Source organism: Cololabis saira, chromosome 10 (assembly GCF_033807715.1).
Source record: "Cololabis saira isolate AMF1-May2022 chromosome 10, fColSai1.1, whole genome shotgun sequence".
Classification (NCBI taxonomy): domain Eukaryota; kingdom Metazoa; phylum Chordata; class Actinopteri; order Beloniformes; family Belonidae; genus Cololabis; species Cololabis saira.
Window position 1 is genome coordinate 5,631,496 of NC_084596.1, and position 23,623 is coordinate 5,655,118.

General features: G+C 43.6%; 2 protein-coding genes and 4 non-coding genes across 7 annotated transcripts in view; 5 read left to right on the top strand and 1 right to left on the bottom strand.

Annotated features, from left to right (window-relative positions):
- LOC133452317 (NACHT, LRR and PYD domains-containing protein 5-like) overlaps positions 1-23,623 on the top strand; it is a 203,948-nt gene that overhangs the window by 166,611 nt on the left and 13,714 nt on the right. The window contains exon 8 of one of the 2 annotated variants that reach the window (XM_061731558.1): positions 21,100-21,273. The exons of the other annotated variant lie outside the window; for it this stretch is intronic. Within the exon in view, the coding sequence (XP_061587542.1) occupies positions 21,100-21,273 (174 nt within the window). The remainder of the gene's footprint in view (positions 1-21,099; positions 21,274-23,623) is intronic. 2 annotated transcript variants of the gene reach the window in all.
- Positions 5,976-6,090, bottom strand: trnal-caa (transfer RNA leucine (anticodon CAA)). The gene is made up of 2 exons: positions 6,053-6,090; positions 5,976-6,021 (listed from the first exon to the last, which is right to left on the bottom strand). It is a non-coding gene; the product is annotated as a tRNA-Leu (tRNA).
- trnat-cgu (transfer RNA threonine (anticodon CGU)) lies at positions 6,992-7,064 on the top strand. Its single transcript has one exon. It is a non-coding gene; the product is annotated as a tRNA-Thr (tRNA).
- Positions 9,167-9,240, top strand: trnat-ugu (transfer RNA threonine (anticodon UGU)). Its single transcript has one exon. It is a non-coding gene; the product is annotated as a tRNA-Thr (tRNA).
- Positions 9,709-9,782, top strand: trnat-agu (transfer RNA threonine (anticodon AGU)). Its single transcript has one exon. It is a non-coding gene; the product is annotated as a tRNA-Thr (tRNA).
- The window catches only part of LOC133452321 (NLR family CARD domain-containing protein 3-like), a 674,416-nt gene continuing 662,363 nt past the window's right edge, over positions 11,571-23,623 (top strand). The window contains exon 1 of the mRNA XM_061731568.1: positions 11,571-11,662. The gene's annotated coding sequence lies outside the window, so the exon portion shown is untranslated. The remainder of the gene's footprint in view (positions 11,663-23,623) is intronic.

The following is a 23,623-nucleotide window of genomic DNA, read 5'->3' on the forward strand; positions in this document are numbered from 1 at the left end:
TGTTGAAAGCTTCAAGGAATTGGCAGGGATCGTAGCTAAGAGAGAAATATGGTGTGGAGACTTCAATGCACACAGCAGTTTATGGGGTAGTACTCACACGGATAACAATGGGGATGTAGTGGAAGAAATGATGGATGAAAGGTCTTTAGTATGTCTTAACAGTGTAATAGGTACAAGAGTGGATGTGAACAGGGGTACGATGTCATGTTTGGATCTGACAATGGTGTCAGATAGACTGGTGAATGCGTGTGAGTGGTATGTTAAGAATAATTCAACCGTAGGAAGTGATCACTTCCCTGTGCTAACTATTGTAAATACAAGTGTATGCCTTCAGGAAGGGAATACGTTCACCAGGTGGTGCTTTGTTAAGGCAGACTGGGAAAAATTTAAGATGTGTTGTAAAGAGTCAGTACATTTGATTACACTAGAAGGAGACATAGAGGAGTGCACGGATCAGATTACAGAACATATTCTAAATGCAGCAAACCTGAGCATACCAAAAAGAACTACAAAGGGCAGGAAGAAAGTGGTACCGTGGTGGAACGAGGAATGCAGCAGAGCAATTAAAGAACGAAACAAAGCATTCAGAGCACTGAAGAAAAATTTATCACAAGAGAATATTATAGATTATCAAAGGAAAAAGGCAGTGGCTCGTAGGATCATTAAATACACTAAAAAGAGTACATGGAGAGATTTTTGTGCCACCATAGGCAGAGGGGTCAAGCTGGGGGATGTATGGTCTATGCTCAAGCGAATGAGTGGGAAAAGGAAGTCAGCTTTAATACCAGCACTAGTAGATGGGGAGAAAATGGCAGTGTCAGACAAAGAGAAGGCTGATGTATTAGGTACAGCATTTGCTGCAGTTCATAATGGGGAGCACATTGGTGAATTACACAGGCAGCAGAAAGACCGCATATTCAGAGAAAATGAGAAAGTGAGAGAGAAGAAAGAGGATGACATGTCAACGTTGAATATGGACCTAACAAGTCCAGAACTTAAAATAGCCTTACAAGGTACAGGGTATACAGCACCAGGACAGGACCAGTTATGTTATGCCATGTTCCGGCAGCTACCAGAGGAATCTTTAAAAATGGTATTGAGACTGTTTAATAAAATATGGAGGGAGGGAACTCTGCCCAGTGGCTGGAAAAGAGCAATAATATTGCCATTTAATAAATCAGGGAAGAATCCTAATAATCCTAGTAACTATAGACCCATAGCCTTGACGTCTCACTTATGGATGGAGAAGATAATTGTTATGAGGCTGTCATATGTTCTGGAACAGAGAGGGCTATTTAATAATTCTCAGAGTGGATTTAGGAAAGGACGATCCACAATGGATGCTCTAGTTAGAGTTAGTAATGAAGTAGAAAAGACAATGAAAATGAAAGAGTTAATAATTGTATATTTTGATATAGAAAAAGCATATGACTCCATGTGGAGGGATGGGTTGCTTATCAAACTAAGTAGAATGGGTATTGGAGGGAGATTATATAACTGGGTTATGGACTTCTTAACAGGCAGGAAATTTAATGTCAAGGTTGGAACAGAAGTTTCTAAAGATTATAAAATTGAAAATGGTATTCCCCAGGGAAGTGCAATCAGCCCTGTTCTGTTTAATGTAATGATTAATGACATTTTTACAAAGTTAGATGGATGCATCGAATCAGCGCTATACGCAGATGATGGGGCCATATGGATGAGGGGAAAAAATGTGTCACATGTCTGCAGGAATATCAGGAAAGCAATAGAAAAAGTGGAAAAGTGGTCGTATGAATGGGGGTTCAAAATGTCAACCAGCAAGTCATGTTACATGATCTTTACAAACAAGCGTAAGATAGACATTGAGAAGTTAACACTTTATGATCAGCCGATGGAGAGGGTGAATGAGTTCAAGTACCTGGGCCTATATCTAGACCACAAATATACATGGAAAGCACACATTGAACATTTGGCAACAAAGTGCAAAAAGGTTATTAATTTACTACGGGCTGTAGCAGGCTGTGACTGGGGGGCAGATAAAAAAAATCATTAATTGACATATACAGGGCAGTTATGAGGTCAACAATAGATTATGGCAGTATAGTTTACGGAGCAGCAGCTAAAACTTCATTACAAAAAGTAGACAGACTACAGTATAGAGCACTGAGAATTTGCATAGGAGCCATTAGGTCAACACCCATAAACGCAATATTAATAGAAGCAGGAGAGACACCACTGGATTTAAGAAGGGATAAACTGGCACTTACATACTGGATAAGATTAAAAGGGAGTGGGGAATAAAACCTTACAACGAGGACAATAAAGGACTGTTGGGAATACTCTAAATTCCAGAGACATGGGTTTGGGTGGTCAAGGGATGAAAGGTTGAGAAGATATGCAATGGAGACATTAAAATTCACTAAATACACACCTATGAGTAACATACCTCCTTGGCTATTCCCAGAAGCAAAAGTAGACATGAGCATACTGGAACGGAAAAAAGAATGGAGAATGAACGAAGTAGGCGGTAAAGCAAGTATTTACCTGAGAAATAGTTACTACAACTACCTGGAAATTTACACAGATGGGTCAAAAAATCAAAAGGATTGTGTAGGAATAGGTGTATATATCCCTGAGTTTGATGTGAATGTCTCTAAAAGATTATCCAACCAACTATCAGTATACACAGCAGAAATGGTGGCAGTCTATATTGGGTTACAGTGGGTGGAAGAGGTTAGTCCTGATAAGGTGGTGGTATGTGTCACAATCGGTAGGTTCTTTTCGATCCCCAATAGACCACAGGAGCAGGTGGAAGGTTACGACACTTTATTCAATAGTGAACAACAAGTAATATATTTTTGGCTCACTGGAGTAAAAGAAATCTGGGGGTTAAGATCTGCCACCAATAATATTAAAAACAACAACGGGAGGAGGGGGCTCAAATTAAATAGCTTGGCCACCAGAATTAGACTGAGACCTAGATACACCACTGCAAGAAACCAATATCAGAATCAAATAAGGATCACGGCATTAGCCAATGGTAACCAAACAATAAGTTTCCAAAACACATGCAAACACCATTAAAAGCAGGTCTCGTGAAACATCTATAGTGGCCCCAAACCCCTTCAACCCCCCTCCCTACAATCAAATCTCGTATCCCCCAGATAATGATGTCAGTCAGTGGCCCCTAAAACAAATAAGAATAGGAATTAAAAATGCTCAGCCGAGACAATATAATAAAGGACAATAAGTAAAACTCTATGATAAAAGTCAGTGGTAAAAACCCGTGGCCATACAATGAGCCAACAGTCTGTACTGGCCCGCCCAGGGCCTACAGTCTCTGCGCGCCTGGCTGTGTGCGCTGGGGGAGCTCTGGCGTCCCGCACCAGGAAAACAGACGTGGGATCAGTCCGGCAGGTGAGGGGGCGTGGTCCGGCAGACTCTCAGGAAAGGAACAGCGTCGGCGAGTCAAACCAGGCTGGAAGGCAGGAAAAGAGTGCAATCAGTGGACTGAGTTATGAGAAGTTACACTCACTCGTGTTCAAGCTCCAGGGTAGACCGTTCCTCTATGTGAGAAAATAGAGAGCGATGTTCCCAACAAATGAGGTGATCAAGCGGGGGTCCTCTCAACGTCCAGGAAGGCAAGCAGGAATCTCCCTCTGCGTTCAGCCTCCAGCGCTGTCGGTCTCTCTGCCGTGCGTTCAACCGCTGCGCCGCATCTGTTTCCCCTTTTTATCACCGCTGTCTCCACCTGAGAGCCTTGATTGCAAGATTTGCTTCACCTGTGAAGAGAGCACAACAAGGGAAGACACACCCACCCCTGCGCAATTATCAGCCAAGTCCCAGTTGAATTGCTCTCCTGCACACAGTTCACTGTCCACAGTGTTTTCAATAAAAACAGTTAAAATCACAGTTCAGTCGCCGTCAGCCGCGACAGTATGCACAGACTCAATAACGGTATTAGAAAGTATAAAATCAACAACAACGTGCAGAGAAGACTTACTCATCGATATTTCTCACAGTTTATTAAGATTACACAGATGTGGCATAGATGTTCAGTTCTGTTGGGTACCAGCACATGAGGGAGTAACAGGGAACGAGGCTGCTGATAAACTAGCAAAAATGGCTCTACATAAGGAAATAACATTACCAGTTCCACTAGGAAAAGGAGAAGGTAAAGCAATAATTAAAAAGAAAGGAATGGAAATATGGCAGAAAAGGTGGGAGGAAGATCAGAAAGGACAGGGATATCACAAAATACAAAAGTCTATAATAACAAAGAATTATACTGAAAGGAACAGAAGGGAGGAAACGGTCATAACAAGACTCAGACTGGACCACACAGGACTAAATGGCACCTTGCATGTAATGGGAAAAAGGGATAGTGATAAATGTGAGAACTGTGGAATAAAAGAAAACGGTGAACATATCCTAATGCACTGTAACAGGTATAAAATAGAAAGAGAGCAGCTACAGGAAAAAGTGAGAGAGGCAGGACGTGAGTGGAATTTGAAGGGGATACTGGGAACAGAGGGAGAGGGGGTTGAAATCACCAGAAAGGCACTAATTCATTTCCTAAAAGACACTAGGCTGATAAACAGAATTTAAACCGGGCTAAATGAAATAATTTCACACACTCTTGTACAGTAGGTGGCGGTATGCACCTGAAAGTTGCTTGCGATCCGCCAATAAACTGAGAGAAGAAGAAGAAGAAGATGCTCCATGTCGGTCCGTACTGTTTCCTCCCTCCATGTGTCTTGTCAGGTTTTTGGTTTTTGCTCTCTTGTTTTTGTTAATCCTGCTCTGCAGTGTTTTTGGTTCTTTTTAGTAGATAAATCCTGTTTTTTGCAACTCCTGCTCTCCTGCGCTTGGGTCCTCAACAAACCACACCCGTGATACCCACGAGTCTTTATGTCAAACGTTATTGCAGAAAATCTGAACTATCACATATCGACCAATCAGAAAAAGGGGTGGGGCTAATGCATGCCAATGAAGGTCAAGTACTCAATACCGAGTCCGATGACACCACCCACGAGTCTTTATATCAAACCATTCAAAAGTTATGGCAGAAAGTAGGAACTATCAAATATGGACCAACCAGATGAAGTGGGGGCGCACTTTTTGGCATCTATCGTTGCCAAAGTAACGCTTTTGACTGAGAAAAGTAATGCGCGTCGTCGCAGGACGGAGACGCACATTTTGATGTATAACACACCTGGGTGCACGTTACGGCTCGGGCTGTATTAACGGCCAAAGACATGGCATAAATTGCGTCAAAATTACACGATTAATTCAAAATGGCCGACTTCCTGTTCGGTTTCGGCCATGGGGCCAAGAGACTTTTCTTTAAGTTGCCACATGATACAGGTGTGTACCGATTTCCGTGCATGTACGTCAAACTGTATTGTGGGGCTTGAGGCACAAAGTTTTTTCTGTATGGACCAATCAGATGAAGGGGGGGGCGCGCTTTTTGGCGTCTAGAGTCGCCACAGTAACGCTGTAGCAGCTAAAAATAACATTCTTGATTTGCTTAATTATAATGGTACTTTAAGTTTAAGTTATGGATAAGTTGAAATTATACTTGTGTTACGTCATCACGTTGGGCCTTATAGGTGTGGCTTTAATTTGTTGGTTGGTTGGTTTGATTGTGTGGTGGCGGGTGGAAGACAAACGAAAGCGTTCATATTGTAGGCTGATATATTTTTTGTTGACCGTCACCGTTTTTGCTTTGCTTCAGCCACGCAAATATTCATTGTTTAGTTTATTTTTGCACTATAATAATCGATTGCTGCCAAGTGATTTTTGTTACAATAAACCTGGATCAGTTTAAGCACCAATTCAACGGACTTTTATTTTTCCCATTCTTTGAGTGACGCGTCAGCAAGCGGCCTCAGCGGCCTTTTTTTGTTCCTACAAACGCTTTTGACTGAGAAATGTAACGCATCCAGCAGGAAGAACTTTACACATCATTTGGCTGCATGTGTTAAAAATGTTGTCAGAAGTGGGATTTGAACCCACACCTCCACAAGGAGACCAGAAACCTCAGTGAACATGAAGGAAACAGTCAGTCCTTGAGTCTGGAGCCTTAGACCACTCAGTCATCCTGACGCTGCTGCTGTCACTTCACAGAGTTACCAGATAGATAGATAGATAGATAGATAGATAGATAGATAGATAGATAGATAGATAGATAGATAGATAGATAGATAGATAGATAGATAGATAGATAGATAGATAGATAGATAGATAGATAGATAGATAGATAGATAGATAGATAGATAGATAGATAGATAGATAGATAGATAGATAGATAGATAGATAGATAGATAGATAGATAGATAGATAGATAGATAGATAGATAGATAGATAGATAGATAGATAGATAGATAGATAGATAGATAGATAGATAGATAGATAGATAGATGATAGATAGATAGATGATAGATTTGAATGTTCAGGCTCAGAAGGCTCGAAGGCTCAGATACCTGAGATTACGTTGCTTTTTGCACGTGGAATAAACTGCAGCAAAATGTTTCCGTTTCAATAGAAACAGCAGAGGGCGGTGTTGCTAACTTTGGTAACGTGCACATGTTATCATCGCCATCGGCAAATCAATTACATGCATCAGATACATTGTTATAAATACAAGTAATTTCATCTAACCCTGGACTGTGATCAAAGACATGTGATGTCATTGATGATGTCACCAGTCTGTCCCAGTAAAATCCATCTCAGTGACCAGAACAGCAGTGGAGATGATTCCTTTCTGCTCACCTACAACCTGGACTCTACACTTCAAACAAACTTCATAAGTGTAGCCGTGCTTCTGATGTTAGTGCATTAAAACAATCATCTAAAAGAAAAGAAAAATAATGTTTTAGAGGAGGAAGATTTTTTTTTTCATAATGCACTTCGAGAAAAAAGTCCAAATGTCGAGCAAAAAGTCGAAAAGTAGAGATTAATGTTGAAGTACAATTTTTAGAAAAAAGTCAAAATGTTGAGGGAAAAGGGCCCTGTGGCTTAGTGGTCAAAGCGCCTGTCTCGTAAACAGGAGATCCTGGGTTCAAATCCCAGCAGAGCCTTTAAACTCACAGAACAAGAATTTGTAGATGATTCTTCCACATGTTTGGATCAAGTCTTCACCTTCTCCTCTCACACGGTGACTGATGAGAGTTCAACAGCACAACATTATCTTTGAGCTGTCAGTGATGGAGCACACAGACATTTGTAGTGCATATGTATGAGACCCTGCAGAGACCATGACCTAGATAGAGACAATTAATCAAAGAAATGAAAGATATAAAAGGCATTAAAATGTCCCAAGGTGTGAAATTTGTTTGACAACAGAAACAACAGGCATAGTAAGTAAAGTATTTCAGCTGCTGAGGTTCATTCAGTAAGGCAGTGTTTCCCAACCCTGGACCTCAGGTCACACTGTCCTGCATTTTTTAGATTTCTCCTTGGATCAACACACCATTCAAATCATCATTGCTGTTTGAAATTAGGATGTGAAGATTTTAACTCAGTATTGCATTGAACAATTTTAAACATTGCCAACCAAGGTGGGACTCTAACCCACAATCCCTTTCTTAGGAGGCCAGTGCCTTATCCTTTAGGCCTCTTGGGCTGTGGAAACCCTGATGAACTGCTACTGATCCAAATGCTGCTCCTCCACACATAAACATCTTTTTTTGGGAATAAAGAACCTGAAAAAAGAACAGTGTTCAAATAAATGCTCAGGAAGAGAACGATCATGCTGGTGATGTTGACTGGTAAAAGCTGTTCTGTTCAAAGATGCTCTCAGTGGTACCAGAGGATGTACTGATGGTATCATCACAAGTTTCAGACTAAACCCTCCTGCCTCATGTAGGCGGAGTTTTAGGTCGTCTTCAGTGAGTCTGAGGTAGGATCTGCTGCCAGCTTGTGAAAGGAAGACGTGCAGGTGTGAGATGAACACCAGCTTGAGAAAGGAAGACGTGCAGGTGTGAGATGAACACCAGCGAGTGAAAGGAAGACGTGCAGGTGTGAGATGAACACCAGCTTGAGAAAGGAAGACGTGCAGGTGTGAGATGAACACCAGCGAGTGAAAGGAAGACGTGCAGGTGTGAGATGAACACCAGCGAGTGAAAGGAAGACGTGCAGGTGTGAGATGAACACCAGCGAGTGAAAGGAAGACGTGCAGGTGTGAGATGAACACCAGCTTGTGAAAGGAAGACGTGCAGGTGTGAGATGAACACCAGCGAGTGAAAGGAAGACGTGCAGGTGTGAGATGAACACCAGCGAGTGAAAGGAAGACGTGCAGGTGTGAGATGAACACCAGCTTGTGAAAGGAAGACGTGCAGGTGTGAGATGAACACCAGCGAGTGAAAGGTTCTAGTGCTGAGGAGCAGTGATGTGAAACACTGTGGTAACGAGCTGCACAGAAGTAAACTGCTCTGCTGCTCACACTGAAGTCCTCCACGGTTAATGTGCAGGTCTGGTCTTTATCTCCAAGTAGCAGTCATCTCAAGATATTTGAGTTTAGAGGCTACAGAAACTGTGCAACAGGTTATTGATCATCATTCAGTTTCTATTTCTATTCCCCCTTAATGTTATAAAAAAAAAACATTTAGACAGGTATGATGTTGGTCTAGTAGTATGATTCTGGCTTCGGGTGCGAGAGGTCCTAGGTTCAATTCCCGGACAAGCCCTGGTGATTTATGCAATTTGTGGTTTTTCTCCTCCAAGTAGCAAAGTTTCAAGACTGTAGTACAATGCTTTACCTGAAGACCAACATTGGCATGTGTGAATGGTGAAAACCTACATCTTGCTTCTCTTTCATGCCAAGAGGTCAGCCGGTACGGTCTAGTCCATAAACCCTTTCCCCTTTCTTTAATTGGGCTCCTTTTTTGTTTTATTGCCACAACCAATGTGCTTTTTTTAAATAATAAAATATAAAAAGATCTTTGCTGGAACACACAAGACCTGCTTTAACTGAACCCTTTTCAGGGCAGGTAACCATATATGGTAAGTATAAAAGTTACCATCCTTCATAGCTCTGTTACTTCACATAAAGCCAGGACAGTAGTGGAACAGGTTTGTGTACTAAATATATCACAGTGAGGTGAAATAAAGCTGCTCCAAAGGTAGAATGAACTTGTTGTGTCAACAGGGTTTTTATAACAAGTTGAAGACGTGTGTTGAGGGCCCTGTGGCTTAGTTGGTCAAAGCATCTGTCTTGTAAACAGGAGGTCCTGGGTTCAAATCCCAGCAGAGCCTTTAAATTCTTGAAGACAAAGGTAAGGATTTAACTCCTGTAATGTTTAAAACCAAGTACTTTGTGGAAAAAAAGTATCCAATTTCCTGGTTTTCACACAGTTGGATAAAGTCTTCTCCGCTGTTAGAGAGGAAACTGTTTGTCAACAATTACAATGTTTCTCAGTGTAGTAAGTTCTTCATGTAACATTTCCTAAGCAGTAGAAAGCAGACTGAACTAATCACATTTAACAGCCCTCATGAATATTGAGGTGATTATTGTTGCTCAGTACGGGTCCCATACGGGCACTGAGCAAGCTGCATGCACTTATGACAAGATGATCGCATGATGGTGTCCTTTTAGACGTAGCTTTCTTGTATAAAGGAACTGTTGCTGATCCATTCTGCTCTGTACACAGAAGTTGCAGATGTTAGTTCTCTAAACATAGCACAGTGAGGTGGCATGAGGCTGCTTCAGAGCTATAACATGGAGGGCCTGTAGCTTAGTTGGTCAAAGTGCCTGTCTAGTAAACAGGAGATCCTGGGTTTAAATCCCAGCAAAGCCTCTAAACTCAAATGTCTTGAGATGCCTGAAAGATCACATATCTCTCACTGCTGGTTCTGGCAGTATTTTTCACACAAGTACTTTGTCAAAAGTACTCCTTCTCTTAGTGAACTTGGATGCTCTCTGAGCATGTTCTTTTCATATCCTGCAAAAAGTGGGGGCAGAGCATCTTGTTTTTATTCTTCCAGGGATATTGTGACTGGAGCAGCCGGCCAAGCTGCTCTGTCAAGGTCAGATTGTAGAATCAACAATTGTATTGAAAAACGGGCAGGTTCCAGTAATTTTCCATCTGCCTTAAGTCTCTGGTTCATCAATGGCGACTCCAAACAGACCAATTTGTGGTCAATTCCCACCAAGCCGAGCTTCCAACTTCTCCAAGGTCTTTTCCATCTTGCCAATGAGTTCAAAAACCACTGCCAGCCTGTTATTTAGCTCCCCCAGCGTTGGAGTCTGAGTGTTGGTCGCAGAGCTTATCCCCTCAACACAAATCTAATCAAGATGGCAAACTAAACATGATTTCGAAGTAGATCAAAGTATGTGTATTTATTAGGGCTTTCAAAGTTTCAGGTTTAAACTGCAGAAGTCATCGTTAGTATAGTGGACAGAATCTCTGCCTGTTACACAGAAGACATGTTGTCCTTCAACTGTCTGGGTGTCCAGAAGAGTCCAGACAGAAAACTGGTTTACTCTGAAACACTGATGAAACCTCACATTACAGACACTTTTAGATGATTGTTTTTGACCAGGTGGCAGAGGTCCTGCTGCATGGGAGGATAGAGAGACCGGGGTAGAGAAACCTTCCCTGTAGTTAAACAGCGCGCGACCCAGTCACCACGTGACTTGGTCAGCCATCTTTTCCTTTGTCTCAGCCCATCACATGTACGGTAGATCCACGTGACGTTATCTCGCCATTTTGTTTGGTTGTGAAGGGTCCCCCATTTTGTTAGGCTCACGTGGCGTTGTTTCGCCATTTTACTTTTGGTCTAAGTAACGTTGTCCGCCATTTTCCCTTTGGTTCCCGTGATGTGACGTGGTCCGCCATCTTGGCTATATGTCCACATGACGTGACGTGAGACACACACACACGCACGCACGCACGCACGCACGCACGCACGCACGCACGCACGCACGCACGCACGCACTCACGCACGCACGCACGCACGCACGCACGCACGCACGCACGCACGCACTCACGCACGCACGCACGCACGCACGCACGCACGCACGCACGCACGCACGCACGCACGCACGCAGTTGTTTGTGTTTATTTTATACATATTTGTCACAACTGCTGGTTGCAAAGGTCCGTGTTCGAACTCCTCCCTTCACGGTTATTCTAAAGAATAACTTACTCTGAGACTGATTTTGCTGTTTAGTTTTCATTTTCCTGATTACATCAGGTGGTGCCTCATTTTGATTAATTCATTTTGATAATTAAATTTGAGAAATAATCTACTTCATTATTAAGGATTGTCCTTCGACAATCATTAATAACTCTTTGATAACTGAACCAGCACACCCTTTGTTGCACAACACTTCAATCTAAATTGTCACCTTCATTTTTTAAGTTCAGCCAGATTATTTATGAGACTCTTCCTCCTCCTACCTGTCCATTCTCCTCATATCTGTCCCTCCTCCTCTTCCTCCTCCTCCTCTTCCTCCTCCTCTTCCTCCTCCTCCTCCTCCTCTTCCTCCTCCTCCTCTTCCTCCTCCTCCTCCTCCTCCTCCTCCTCCTCCTCCTCTTCCTCCTCCTCCTCTTCCTCCTCCTCCTCCACAGGTGCAGCTCTGACTCATTCCAGGATCAGTTCAGTTGCGTCTCAGTGGGTTTTGTTCAGACTGCAGAATCTTCATCTTCAACTCTTTGGACTGTTTGAAGAAACTGTAAGTTTGAACTTTGTCCTAAGGAGTTTGTTTCTGCTCCGTCATGGTTGGAGAAGGTTTTCACTGCAGACTTTGATCATTCTTGTGTCTGAAGACAAATCTACATGATTGTTAGATGACGATATTTTTAACGGATTTATTTTTGATCTGTTGTAGCCATTTTACATAAATGTGATTTATGTTTAAGTTGATTAATACCTTTTGTAACACTTTGGTTTTATATTTGTTCTAACCAGTGACTATACAAAAAGCAGAATACTGCATTTCTATTGGCTGCTGTATGTAGAATAAATAGACGGTAACTCAGTGAAAGTTTACAAGTCACTGAACCTTTGAGCTACACAGTCTTTAGACCAGCATACTTTATTTTATTTATAAAAGTTAAGGATTTGCTTCTGTATTTTGTATGACTTTTCAGTTTGTGAAGTAAACATACAAAAGAAGAACTTTGCGTTAAGACCTTTCCTTTCCGTCATCGGTTTGCTGCGTGCAAAAAACGTTATAGTCCAAAGCTCCTGAGGCAGCAAAGCTGCACAGATCAGAGACAAGCAAACGCCCCCTTACCCAGCACTCTGGACTCTGAACTCTGTCAATCATCACACCTCATCTCACATATTGCTTGTTTGCACTGGATACATCATGTTTATTAGGGCCCGAGCACTTACAGTGCGAAGGCCCTATTGTATCTGTAGGAATTTTTATTCTTTATCCTTCTGACGAAAGGAGGGCCTTTTTTCCCCCTAAACGTGCCCCAAAAATCACCAAAGTTTGCACGCAAGCCAGGCCTGGCGAAAAATGTGATATTTAATGGTTTGCATTAATGGGCGTGGCCTAACGGCTCAACAGCGCCCCCTAGAAAACTTTGTGCCTCAAGCCCCACAATACGGTTTGACGTACATGCACGAAAATCGTTACACACCTGTATCATGTCACAACTTAAAGAAAAGTCTCTTGGCGCCATGGCCGAAACCGAACAGGAAGTCGGCCATGTTCAATTAATTGTGTAATTTTGGCGCAATTTATGCCATTCCTTCGGCAGTTAATACAGCCCGAACCGTAACGTGCACCCAGGTGTGTTATACATCAAAATGTGCGTCTCCATCCTGCGACAACGCGCATTACTTCAAGTCAAAATTGTTACCGTGGCAACGCTAGATGCCAAAAAGCGCGCCCCCACTTCATCTGGTTGGTCCATATTTGATAGTTCCTACTTTCTGCCATAACCTTTGAATGGTTTGACATAAAGACTTGTGGGTGGTGTCATCTGACTCGGTTTTGACTCCTTCACCTTAATTGGTGCAAATTAGCCGCGCCTATTTTTCTGATTGGTCGATATGTGATAGTTCCGATTTTCTGCAATAACTTTTGAATGCTTTGACATAAAGACTTGTGGGTGGTGTCATCGGACATGGTTTTGAGTCCTTGAACATAATTGCAGTAAATTAGCCCCGCCCCTTCAACTGATTGGTCGATATCTGATAGTTCCTACTTTCTGCCATAACGTTTGAATGGTTTTATATAGAGAGTCGTGGGTGGTTTCATCCGCTAAATGTCCAGGCCTGAAGAATCTACATGCAAGTCATACAAGCTCCCACTGCAGCCTGAACGTGCACAAGGGTGCGAGGGCCAGTTCATCGCTGCTTGCAGCTTTAATCTCTCCTTATATTTGCACATTGTCTCTGCATATCAATCTCTGAGCCTCCTCACATTTACAGTAACAAGATTTTCAAGTTTCTGCAGTAAAAACTGTGTTCACAGAATCACATCATTGTTGTTTCACACTTGTTCCTGCTAGTTAGAGCATGTTAGTCCTGGTTTTTTTGAAGAAAAAAGAAAGAAAAGGAAAAATGGTGCCAAGTGACCTCTACCGCTCAGTAGAAGCAAAAAAAAAAGAGAGGAACAAACCAGAGCAGGATCAGTTGGTATGTGTACAACACCAGTGATGTGTGTTTCCTCTGCAGATGAAGGTGTGTGTGTGAGCTGATGTGTGTTTCCTCTGCAGATGAAGGTGTGTGTGTGAGCTGATGTGGACGTGAATTCAGCAGAATGGACCAGTGTGAGGACAGAGAGGAGGGAGTTCCTCCCTCTAAAACCTCTCTGTGTGGGGAACATGAGAGTCGGAGCAAAGCTCAGAGGTGAGACGAGCATCTCTAACTGTCCCTGACTCTTCTGCATGTCAGAGCTAAAGACTCACATCACCAAACACCATTATTACAGGAATCAACCTGGACCTGGACCTGGACCTGGACCTGGACCTGGACCCGGACCTGGACCTGGACCTGGACCTGGACCTGGACCCAGCTGTGTGTCCTTTAAGAGCGACCAGTCAAAACACTTGATAATTGACTTTAAAGGAGACCAAGGTTCTGCTGTAAAGAGGTGAGTGTATCCAAACGCTGCCAAGGATTTATGTTTAATACTTTTTTAATAGACTAAATATTTGTATCTGTATCATTTCTTTTTCATATAAATAGAATATGTATATTTAGAACTTTTGTCTTCTATCAGGGTCCATCATAAAGCAGAATCTCTTGAACATGAACCCAGCTGTTTGTCCTTGAAGAGCGACCACTCAAAGGACGGGTTTATTAACTTTAAAGGAGACCAACATTCTTCTTCAGAGAGGTGAGATGTATTTAAACACATTAAATGTATTTAAATCAGTTCTCATGTTAGGAAATGTCCACATGTTTCTTCCTGAGTAGATCATGTAGTCCTGGACCCCTGTGGTCCTCCATCACCTGATGGTGATCTGAGCTTCCTCCTCATAGATCTTCATCTCCTGTCAGGAGCTTTTTCCTCTGGTTGACACATCTGGAGGTCTTACCTTCCAGAGGACTGAACCTGATGATGGTCCAGAGTTGCTCTTACTGATCCTGATGATGGTCCAGAGTTCCTCTTACTGATCCTGGTGATGGTCCAGAGTTCCTCTTACTGATCCTGATGATGATCCAGAGTTCCTCTTACTGATCCTGATGATGGTCCAGAGTTCCTCTTACTGATCCTGATGATGATCCAGAGTTCCTCTTACTGATCCTGATGATGGACCAGAGTTCCTCTTACCACCTGTCAGTGGATTACCAGCTTCCTGAGTGACAGGAGGCAGCAGGTGAGGCTGGGGAGCATCACATCCAGCACCCGCACCATCAGCACTGGCGCCCCCCAGGGGTGCGTCCTCTCGCCACTGCTCTTCTCCCTATACACCAACGACTGCACCTCAGGGGACTCGTCTGTGAAGCTCCTGAAGTACGCGGACGACACCACCGTCATCGGCCTGATCCGGGAAGGTGACGAGTCCGCGTACAGAAGGGAGGTGGAACAGCTGGTCCACTGGTTCAGTCGGAACCACCTGGAACTGAACCCGCTCAAGACTGTGGAGTTGACAGTGGACTTCAGGACAAACCCACCGCCACTCCCCCCCCTCACCATCCTCAACAGCACCGTCTCCTCCACAGACTCCTTCAGGTTCCTGGGGTCCACCATCTCCCGGGACCTGAAGTGGTCCACCCACATTAACTCCGTCAGAAAGAAGGCTCAGCAGAGGTTGTACTTCCTGCGGCAGCTCAGGAAGTTTAACCTGCCACAGCAGCTGCTGATCACCTTTTACACTGCAATAATCCAGTCTGTTCTCTGCTCTTCCATCACTGTCTGGTTTGGATCACCAAACTGGACAGGCACAGACTGCAACGGACAATCAGGTCTGCAGAGAGGATAGCTGGGACTAACCTCCCATCTATCGACGACCTGTACCGGTCCAGGACCAGGAAACGGGCAGGTCAGGTCGAATCTCTGCTGACCCCTCACACCCGGGTCACCGCCTGTTCCAACTCCTCCCCTCTGGACGGCGCTACAGAGCTCTGTGCGTCAGAACCTCCAGACACAAAGACAGTTTCTTCCCGCAAGCGGTTGCTCTGATGAACTCTCACAAATAACAGTCTCAGAGCAAGTAACCAAACACGTGCAATATATACCGTATTTTCACGACCATACGGCGCACCGTGTGAAAAGGCGCACCCTCAGTTTTGTGTGTCATTTTTGGTTTTAAAACACACATACGGCGCACCGACCCAAAAGGCGCCGTCTACAGAGACGGAGCTGCACACACGTGCGCTGCAAAACACACACGCGCTGCAGAACACACACACAAGAGTGCCTATTTAAAAATAGAGTGGAAGCAAAACTTAGTTTGATATTTTATTTCACTTTTCCCATCAATCAAACCCTTCAAAGGTTCATCTTCTGTTTCTGCATTAAAGAATTAAAAAAAAACACCGGGTTGCCGCACATAAACCTGTCTCAGCCACCAGCCCTTTTCATTTCACTCTGGCTGGAAAAGTCTGTTTAGGCAACGCTTTTCTTTTAAAAATCACCATAGCCGGCAGTTTCTGTCCATCAGTGTGGCAGGCAAGCACAAGAGTAAATAAACTTTTCATACCCCGTTGTGCTGCGGATCCCGACCGCGGCGGTCCCGGGTCCCGGGTCCCGCTCCGCTCCCCCGCGCTGGTCCCGCGTCCCGCGTCCCTGGTCCTGCGTCGAATTTCCAGACCTGTCTCAGCCACTTGATCATCATCCCTTCATCCAGCCACCCCTTTTCATTTGCCCTTATAATGACTCCGGCTGGAAACGTCTTATGCAGTTTTTCTTTTAAAAATCCCCATACAGTTTCTGTCCATCAGCGTGGCAGGCAAGCACCACATAAATGAGAATGTGTGTGTTTCGCGCCGCGAAAACACACACACGCACATGTGGGATCCGGTACCGGGTTTGTAACCGACAGATTTCGCTGAAAATCTCGGAGGGTGAAGCTGATCCGACCTGAGACGTACCCCAGAAATCTCTTCTCCCAAAGCGGCCGGGAACCAGGCAAATTCGATCGGACCGTTTGGGAACCAAGAAGTCGGGCTGGAGCAGCGCGCATCACTGCGGCTTTAACCGGGGAATGTGGACGGTTCCGACCGGCCGGGACCGGAGGAACCCACATGGACTGGTAGCAGGGGCTCCCGGGGAAGAAGCACCGCCATTTCAGCCGGATCTGCCCCGGGGATGCGGCGATCGGACCCGCAACCCCACGGCTGTTGCATCCTCGGTTCCCGACATGCAAAACACACACGCGCTGCAGAACACACACACAAGTGTGCTTATTTAAATAGAGCGGGAGCAAAACTTAGTTTGATTGTATTTTATTTCACTTTACACATCAAGCAAATCCTTAAAAGTCTTCATCTTCTGTTTACACATTAAACAGCTTAGTGGAGTCTCATTCACGTCGCAACTCACGGGGGCTTCACCCGCCCCCTTCTCTTTTTACCGTTCTCATGGTGGCCGGCCTTACATTACCGTAATTCAGGTAATAGACACGGCGCACCGTTTCATAAGGCGCCCGGCACATTTAAAAAAAAAAAAAAAAAATGTATGTGCGCCTTATGGTCGCGAAAATACGGTAAATAAATCATCAATATATAAATAAATCATCTAGCACCCTCTTTAATATTCATGTTGCCTCACTCTGCTGCACCTCTCACTTTGTATTTCTTTTGTACAATTTTTAATTTTTCATCTTGTATTTTTTGCATAATTCCTGTCTGCTGAAAATGTAAACAGGTCATACTTATTCTCACTACCTCAAACTGCTGCACCTTTAAAATGTTTAAAATGTTTATACTGTACATAGAAATTCCACATCTGTCTATTGTTCATTTGTTTTTTTGTTTACCTTTAATACCATAGAGCGATAATACCGGAGTCAAATTCCTTGTTTGACAATGTTCGAACCTGGCCAATAAAGCTGATTCTGATTCTGATTCTGATTCTGATTCTGATTACTGATCCTGATGATGATCCAGAGTTCCTCTTACTGATCCTGATGATGGTCCAGAGTTCCTCTTACTGATCCTGATGATGATCCAGAGTTCCTCTTACTGATCCTGATGATGGTCCAGAGTTCCTCAGCTGCTTCATGTCTCCATCAGTTGTCCGTCTTTTTGATCTCATAACTTTTCTTGGAGCAGAACTGGATCTTGTGAATGTGTGAATGAGCAGAGCTCTCACTGAGGTCATGGGTACGTCTCGGTGGATCAGCACGACTAGTAAACCTTTAGCACCACCAGTTCTCTGATGGACTGTCCTCATCCAAACAGGACTTCATGGACCTTCAGCTGGTGTTTGTCTCTGTGAGGACAGACATGATGTGAGCTAATTCTTCCTGGTTCCTCCACAGAGTGGACCAGCAGATCTCAGAGTCCCCCAGTGGTCCGTCTGTCCAGCAGCATCAGACCCAGCTGGACTCCATCTTTCAGGTCTGTACATGAACAACAACTGCTTCTCCATCTGTTCTGTTGGTGTTTGTCTCCATGCTGGTCTCTGGAGACCAGTGGACTGTCAGTCTGTCCATCATGGACCTGATGTTTGTCTCCGTGCTGGTCTCTGGAGACCAGTGGACTGTCAGTCTGTCCAACATGGGTCTGATGTTTGTCTCCATGCTGGTCTCTGGAGACCAGTGGACTGTCAGTCTGTCCAACATGGACCTGATGTTTGTCTCCATGCTGGTCTCTGGAGACCAGTGGACTGTCAGTCTGTCCGTCATGGACCTGATGTTTGTCTCCGTGGTTTCAGTCTGGTTGTGTCATTCATGAGGTCTTCTGTTCCAGCTGCTGGAGGACAACATTGTCATGTTTGTGAAGAACGAGCTGCAGAAGATCCAGAGGGTTCTGAGTCCAGATTACCCAGAATCCCTAGAGCATCTGTTGGAGGGTGAGGATGAAGAGCAGAAGAGCAGCAGCAGAGAGGCGTTTGTGAAGATCACAGTGAACTTCCTGAGGAGAATGAAGCAGGAGGAGCTGGCTGAGCATCTGCAGAGCAGTAAGAGGATTTCTCTGAACATTTAAGCTGCTGGATAAATGTCCCAGAATGCCTCAGGAGACGAACAACATTCACAGATCAGCCACAACATTAAACCCACTGACAGATGAAGTACTGCTCTTCTTGTTCCAACAATGTTCTGCTGGAATCAAATCTGCATTCTTGATCCACATGAAGGTTATTTTGACCGTTGACACCCAGCTAAATATTTCTGCAGGCCAGTTGTTCCCACATGGTCCCACCACCCCCCTACAGTAGCACCCTCCCTGTACAGGACAGCAGTGGACCTCAATAAACATGTTTAATAATGAATTTAACTTATAATGCACTTTACATTCGATGAATCTCAAAATCTCTTGGTGGGAAAAGTGATTCTACTCAGTATTGTACAGCTCATCGTAACGTTAGAGTCGATCAGTGTCGGTTTACATCCTGATTCTTTAGGAGAATTAAGTTGAATTTTATAAAACACTAATTGTTTTTTTCATGTGTATTCAGATGTTTCTGCTGCAGTTTGTAAAAAGCGGCTACAGTCTAAGCTGAAGAAGAAGTGCCAGTGTGTGTCTGAAGGGATTGTTAAAGCAGGAAACCAAACCCTTCTGAAGCAGATCTACACAGAACTCTACATCACAGAGGGAGGAACCGGAGAGGTCAACAATGAACATGAAGTCAGACAGATTGAAGCAGCATCCAGGAAACCAGACAGAGCAGAAACAGCCATCAGACAGGAAGACATCTTTAAACTCCCACCTGGAAGAGATGAACCAATCAGAACAGTGATGACGAAGGGAGTGGCCGGCATCGGGAAAACAGTCCTAACACAGAAGTTCAGTCTGGACTGGGCTGAAGGCAGAACCAACCAGGACATCCAGTTCCTGCTTCCATTCACCTTCAGAGAGCTGAATTTGCTGAAAAAGAGATGGTTCAGCTTGGTGGAACTTGTTCATCACTTCTTCAGTGAAATCAGAGAAATCTGCAACCTTGAAGAGTTCCAGGTCGTGTTCATCTTTGACGGTCTGGATGAGAGTCGACTTCCTCTGGACTTCCACAACAATGAGGTCCTGACTGATGTTACAGAGGCCACCTCAGTGGATGTGCTGCTGACCAACCTCATCAGGGGGAACCTGCTTCCTTCTGCTCGTCTCTGGATCACCACACGACCCGCAGCAGCCAATCAGATCCCTCCTGAGTGTGTCTCCATGGTGACAGAGGTCAGAGGGTTCACTAACCCACAGAAGGAGGAATACTTCAGGAAGAGGTTCAGAGATGAGGAGCATACCAGCGGGATCATCTCCCACATCAAGACATCACGGAGCCTCCACATCATGTGCCACATCCCAGTCTTCTGCTGGATCACTGCTACGGTCCTGGAGAACGTCCTCAAAACCAGAGAGGGAGGGGAGCTGCCCAAGACCCTGACTGAGATGTACATCCACTTCCTGGTGGTCCAGGCCAAATTGAAGAAGGTGAAGTATGATGGAGGAGCTGGGACGGATCCACACTGGAGTCCAGAGAGCAGGAAGATGGTGGAGTCTCTGGGAAAACTGGCTTTTGAGCAGCTGCAGAAAGGAAACCTGATCTTCTATGAATCAGACCTTAGAGAGTGTGGCATCGATGTCAGAGAGGCTTCAGTGTACTCAGGAGTGTTTACCCAGATCTTTAGAGAGGAGAGAGGCCTGTACCAGGACCAGGTCTTCTGCTTCATCCATCTGAGTGTCCAGGAGTTTCTGGCTGCTCTTCATGTCCATCGGACCTTCATCAAGTCTGGAGTCAACCTGCTGGAGGAACAAAAGAATACTTCCTGGTGGTTTAAAATAAGAGCAGAGACTGACCTCTATCAGAGTGCTGTGGACAAGGCCTTACAGAGTCCAAACGGACATCTGGACTTGTTCCTGCGCTTCCTCCTGGGTCTCAAACTGGAGACCAATCAGACTCTCCTACGAGGTCTGTTTGAACTAAAACAAAGAAGTTCACAGAACAATCAGGATACAGTTAAATACATCAAGAAGAAGTTCAGTGAGGATCTGTCTGCAGAGAGAAGCATCAACCTGTTCCACTGTCTGAATGAACTGAACGATCGGTCTCTGGTGGAGGAGCTCCAACAGTCCCTGAGGTCTGGACGTCTCTCCACAGATAAACTGTCTCCTGCTCAGTGGTCGGCTCTGGTCTTCATCTTACTGTCATCAGACGAAGATCTGGAGGAGTTTGACCTGAAGAAGTTCTCAGCATCAGAGGAGGTTCTACGGAGGCTGCTGCCAGTGGTCCAAGCCTCCAAGAAAGTTGTGTAAGGACAAACATGGACACATCTGTTTTAGTTACAATCACATGTTTTCTTGGAGGAAACCAGTTAAATTCACTGTTCAATTAAGTTCATGTTCATCTGGGACCAGTTATCCTCAATGATTCATCTCAGGAAACTTTACATGTAGAGGAGAGAAATGCAGTGATCACTATGATCAATACTTATTGATTATTAGTTGAAATAATCAGTATTCACTGATATTATATAATTTATTTATTTGTTAAATGACCATCAACTTTTAAATAACCTCATGATCTCTCTTTAATCTCCTCTGCAGACTGAGTGACTGTAACCTCTCAGAGAACATCTGTGCAGATCTGTCCTCAGTTCTCAGCTCTCAGTCCTCCAGTCTGACAGAACTGGACCTGAGTAACAACGACCTGCAGGATTCAGGACTGGAGCAGCTGTGTCCTGGACTGGAGAGTCCACACTGTCACCTGGAGTCTCTCAGGTCAGAATCCACCACGTGTTCAACTGGTGACCATTACAACTGTTTGTTTGGTTGTTTTGTTAGATCCCCGTTAGCTGCTGACCTTTCACAGCAGTTTCTCTGGGGTTTCATCAGAATCATCAGCTGAATTACAACATTATCATTAATTAAAATATGTAAACATACATGCTCACAACTCAGACACTAGGAACCTGCTAAAAGTAAAAAAAAAAACATTATAATCAGCACAATGGCATTATGACTCTACATTTCCTCTTTTTAAAGTCATAATTTACATTTTCTCATCACACTCTCAAACAAAATATTAAGAAAAATCAAATCAAGAGCTCAATTTAATACGAATAAAAAATATATTCCACTTTTCAACAACACAACAACTTTCTGGACAGTGTGAGATAGAACAAACAATCATGTGCTGTTCACATTTTAACACCCCCTTCAGCAAAACTACACACACAAACACAAAACAAATAGAGGAAAAGGAAACAGTGTCAAAACAATAAACAGAATAATAGCTCAATTCTTAACACTCCATTTGATTTTCCAGAATAAACAAAAATAACTTGAGCTTCTTGTTAAAGCTTATTATATTATCTAAAGTCCAAAGTTCTGGTAATTCACTCCACACCACCATTGCTCTGTGATTCATTGACTTCTGTTTTAAGTGACTTTTACATGGAGGCAACAGAAAATGACCTGCTGGTGTTCGCCTTGACCAATTATTGTGTGTGTGAAAACAATTATAATCTTCTGTAGACTATTTCTGGTGATTTAGGCATAACTACTTTATTGATTAAACTCAATGAATATTGCCTCCTACATTCTCCACTTCACCAGGATGGATGGGGATTCATTACTTCCACTGGTCTGATAAAGTTGCTGAATGACTCAGCCAGCTGCTTTGTTCTGAAAACATGGTTAAAATTAATTTTCACACATTTTACAATTATATATTTAAAATATATTTACACAAATGTGTGTATCATGCCCTTAAACTACTATGTACACTCTTATTTTAGTATTAACAATCTCCATTTTTGTGAAAAAACAATATTACAATATTAGCTAAGAACTACATTTCCCTAGAGTGCTATACAGCTTTATGCTAATCAGCGCCATATTTGTAGTCACATTGGTTTGGTTAACGCTAACGTATAAAAACGTTTAAAAAAGCATATATCAATTGAATATATCTATTATGTAGTGCATCTGAAATAGTAACTACATTTTATAGAGATGATGTATGTTAAGGAATTGTAAATATGTTTGTTTATTCAGGATACTTTATTTAACATCATGTAACTGACTGATGTATTCACAGTGATTCAATGTAAGTTGTAAATGTACCTGTGTACGGTTTATTTTAATATTTACTGTTCAAAAGCACAATATATTTTACGGTTTATTTCCACGTCCATAGCAACAGTAATCAATGACCGCACATCTGCGATCCATGAATTAAAATGTTAAAGGAGCCGTAAGAAATGTCCAAAACTGGTACTGCAGTCACTTTCAAAATATTGTTGAGCGGCGTGTACCCTCCCCCTCCTCCCCCCGACCAGAGGTTGCCAGGTAGGCTGCAGAATGCAGCAGGAACGTAGGCTGCCATGGCTGCCATAATTAGAGCCGAGCTGGCAACCCGGATGCCGAAACAATACTGACTTGGTGATTGGGAGATAGGTGGAGGGTGGAGCTTCAGAAACAATACTGACTTGGTGATTGGGAGATAGGTGGAGGGTGGAGCTTCAGAAACAATACTGACTTGGTGATTGGGAGATAGGTGGAGGGTGGAGCTTCAGAAACAATACTGACTTGGTGATTGGGAGATAGGTGGAGGGTGGAGCTTCAGGTCAAAACAAAAAATGACAACATAAACATCAGTTGAGGGCTGCAACTCCTCTTTTTAAACTGGAATATCCTGGCTTGAGTGCTGTTGTCAGTGACATAAGTATTTGAAATGAACATGATTTTTAAATGTCTGTTGACATATCGGGGTCATTTTATGATTCGTTTTATTATTGCTCTTACATACAGCTCCTTTAAATAAAGTTTATAAATAAAAACAAATATTAAAAAAACACATCCGCGATCGGGGCACTCGTCACGTGATCAGGATCTCCGCTCGTCACTCTATGACGTAGAGGGGATGCCCAGGGAATTCCCTGTGGTTGACGGAATGGGAGAAGGTTAAAACAATGAATTTAAATATCGCCTGTCTCCACTTCCTGGTTCAAAAGCAATTCAAAATTATATTTTGTGGCTGGACAACGCTCTGGTTAAGGTCTGGTTAGGTTAATGCACCACTTATGATTGGTTAGAAGTAGGAAACGCTTGTGGTTTTTGCTAAAAA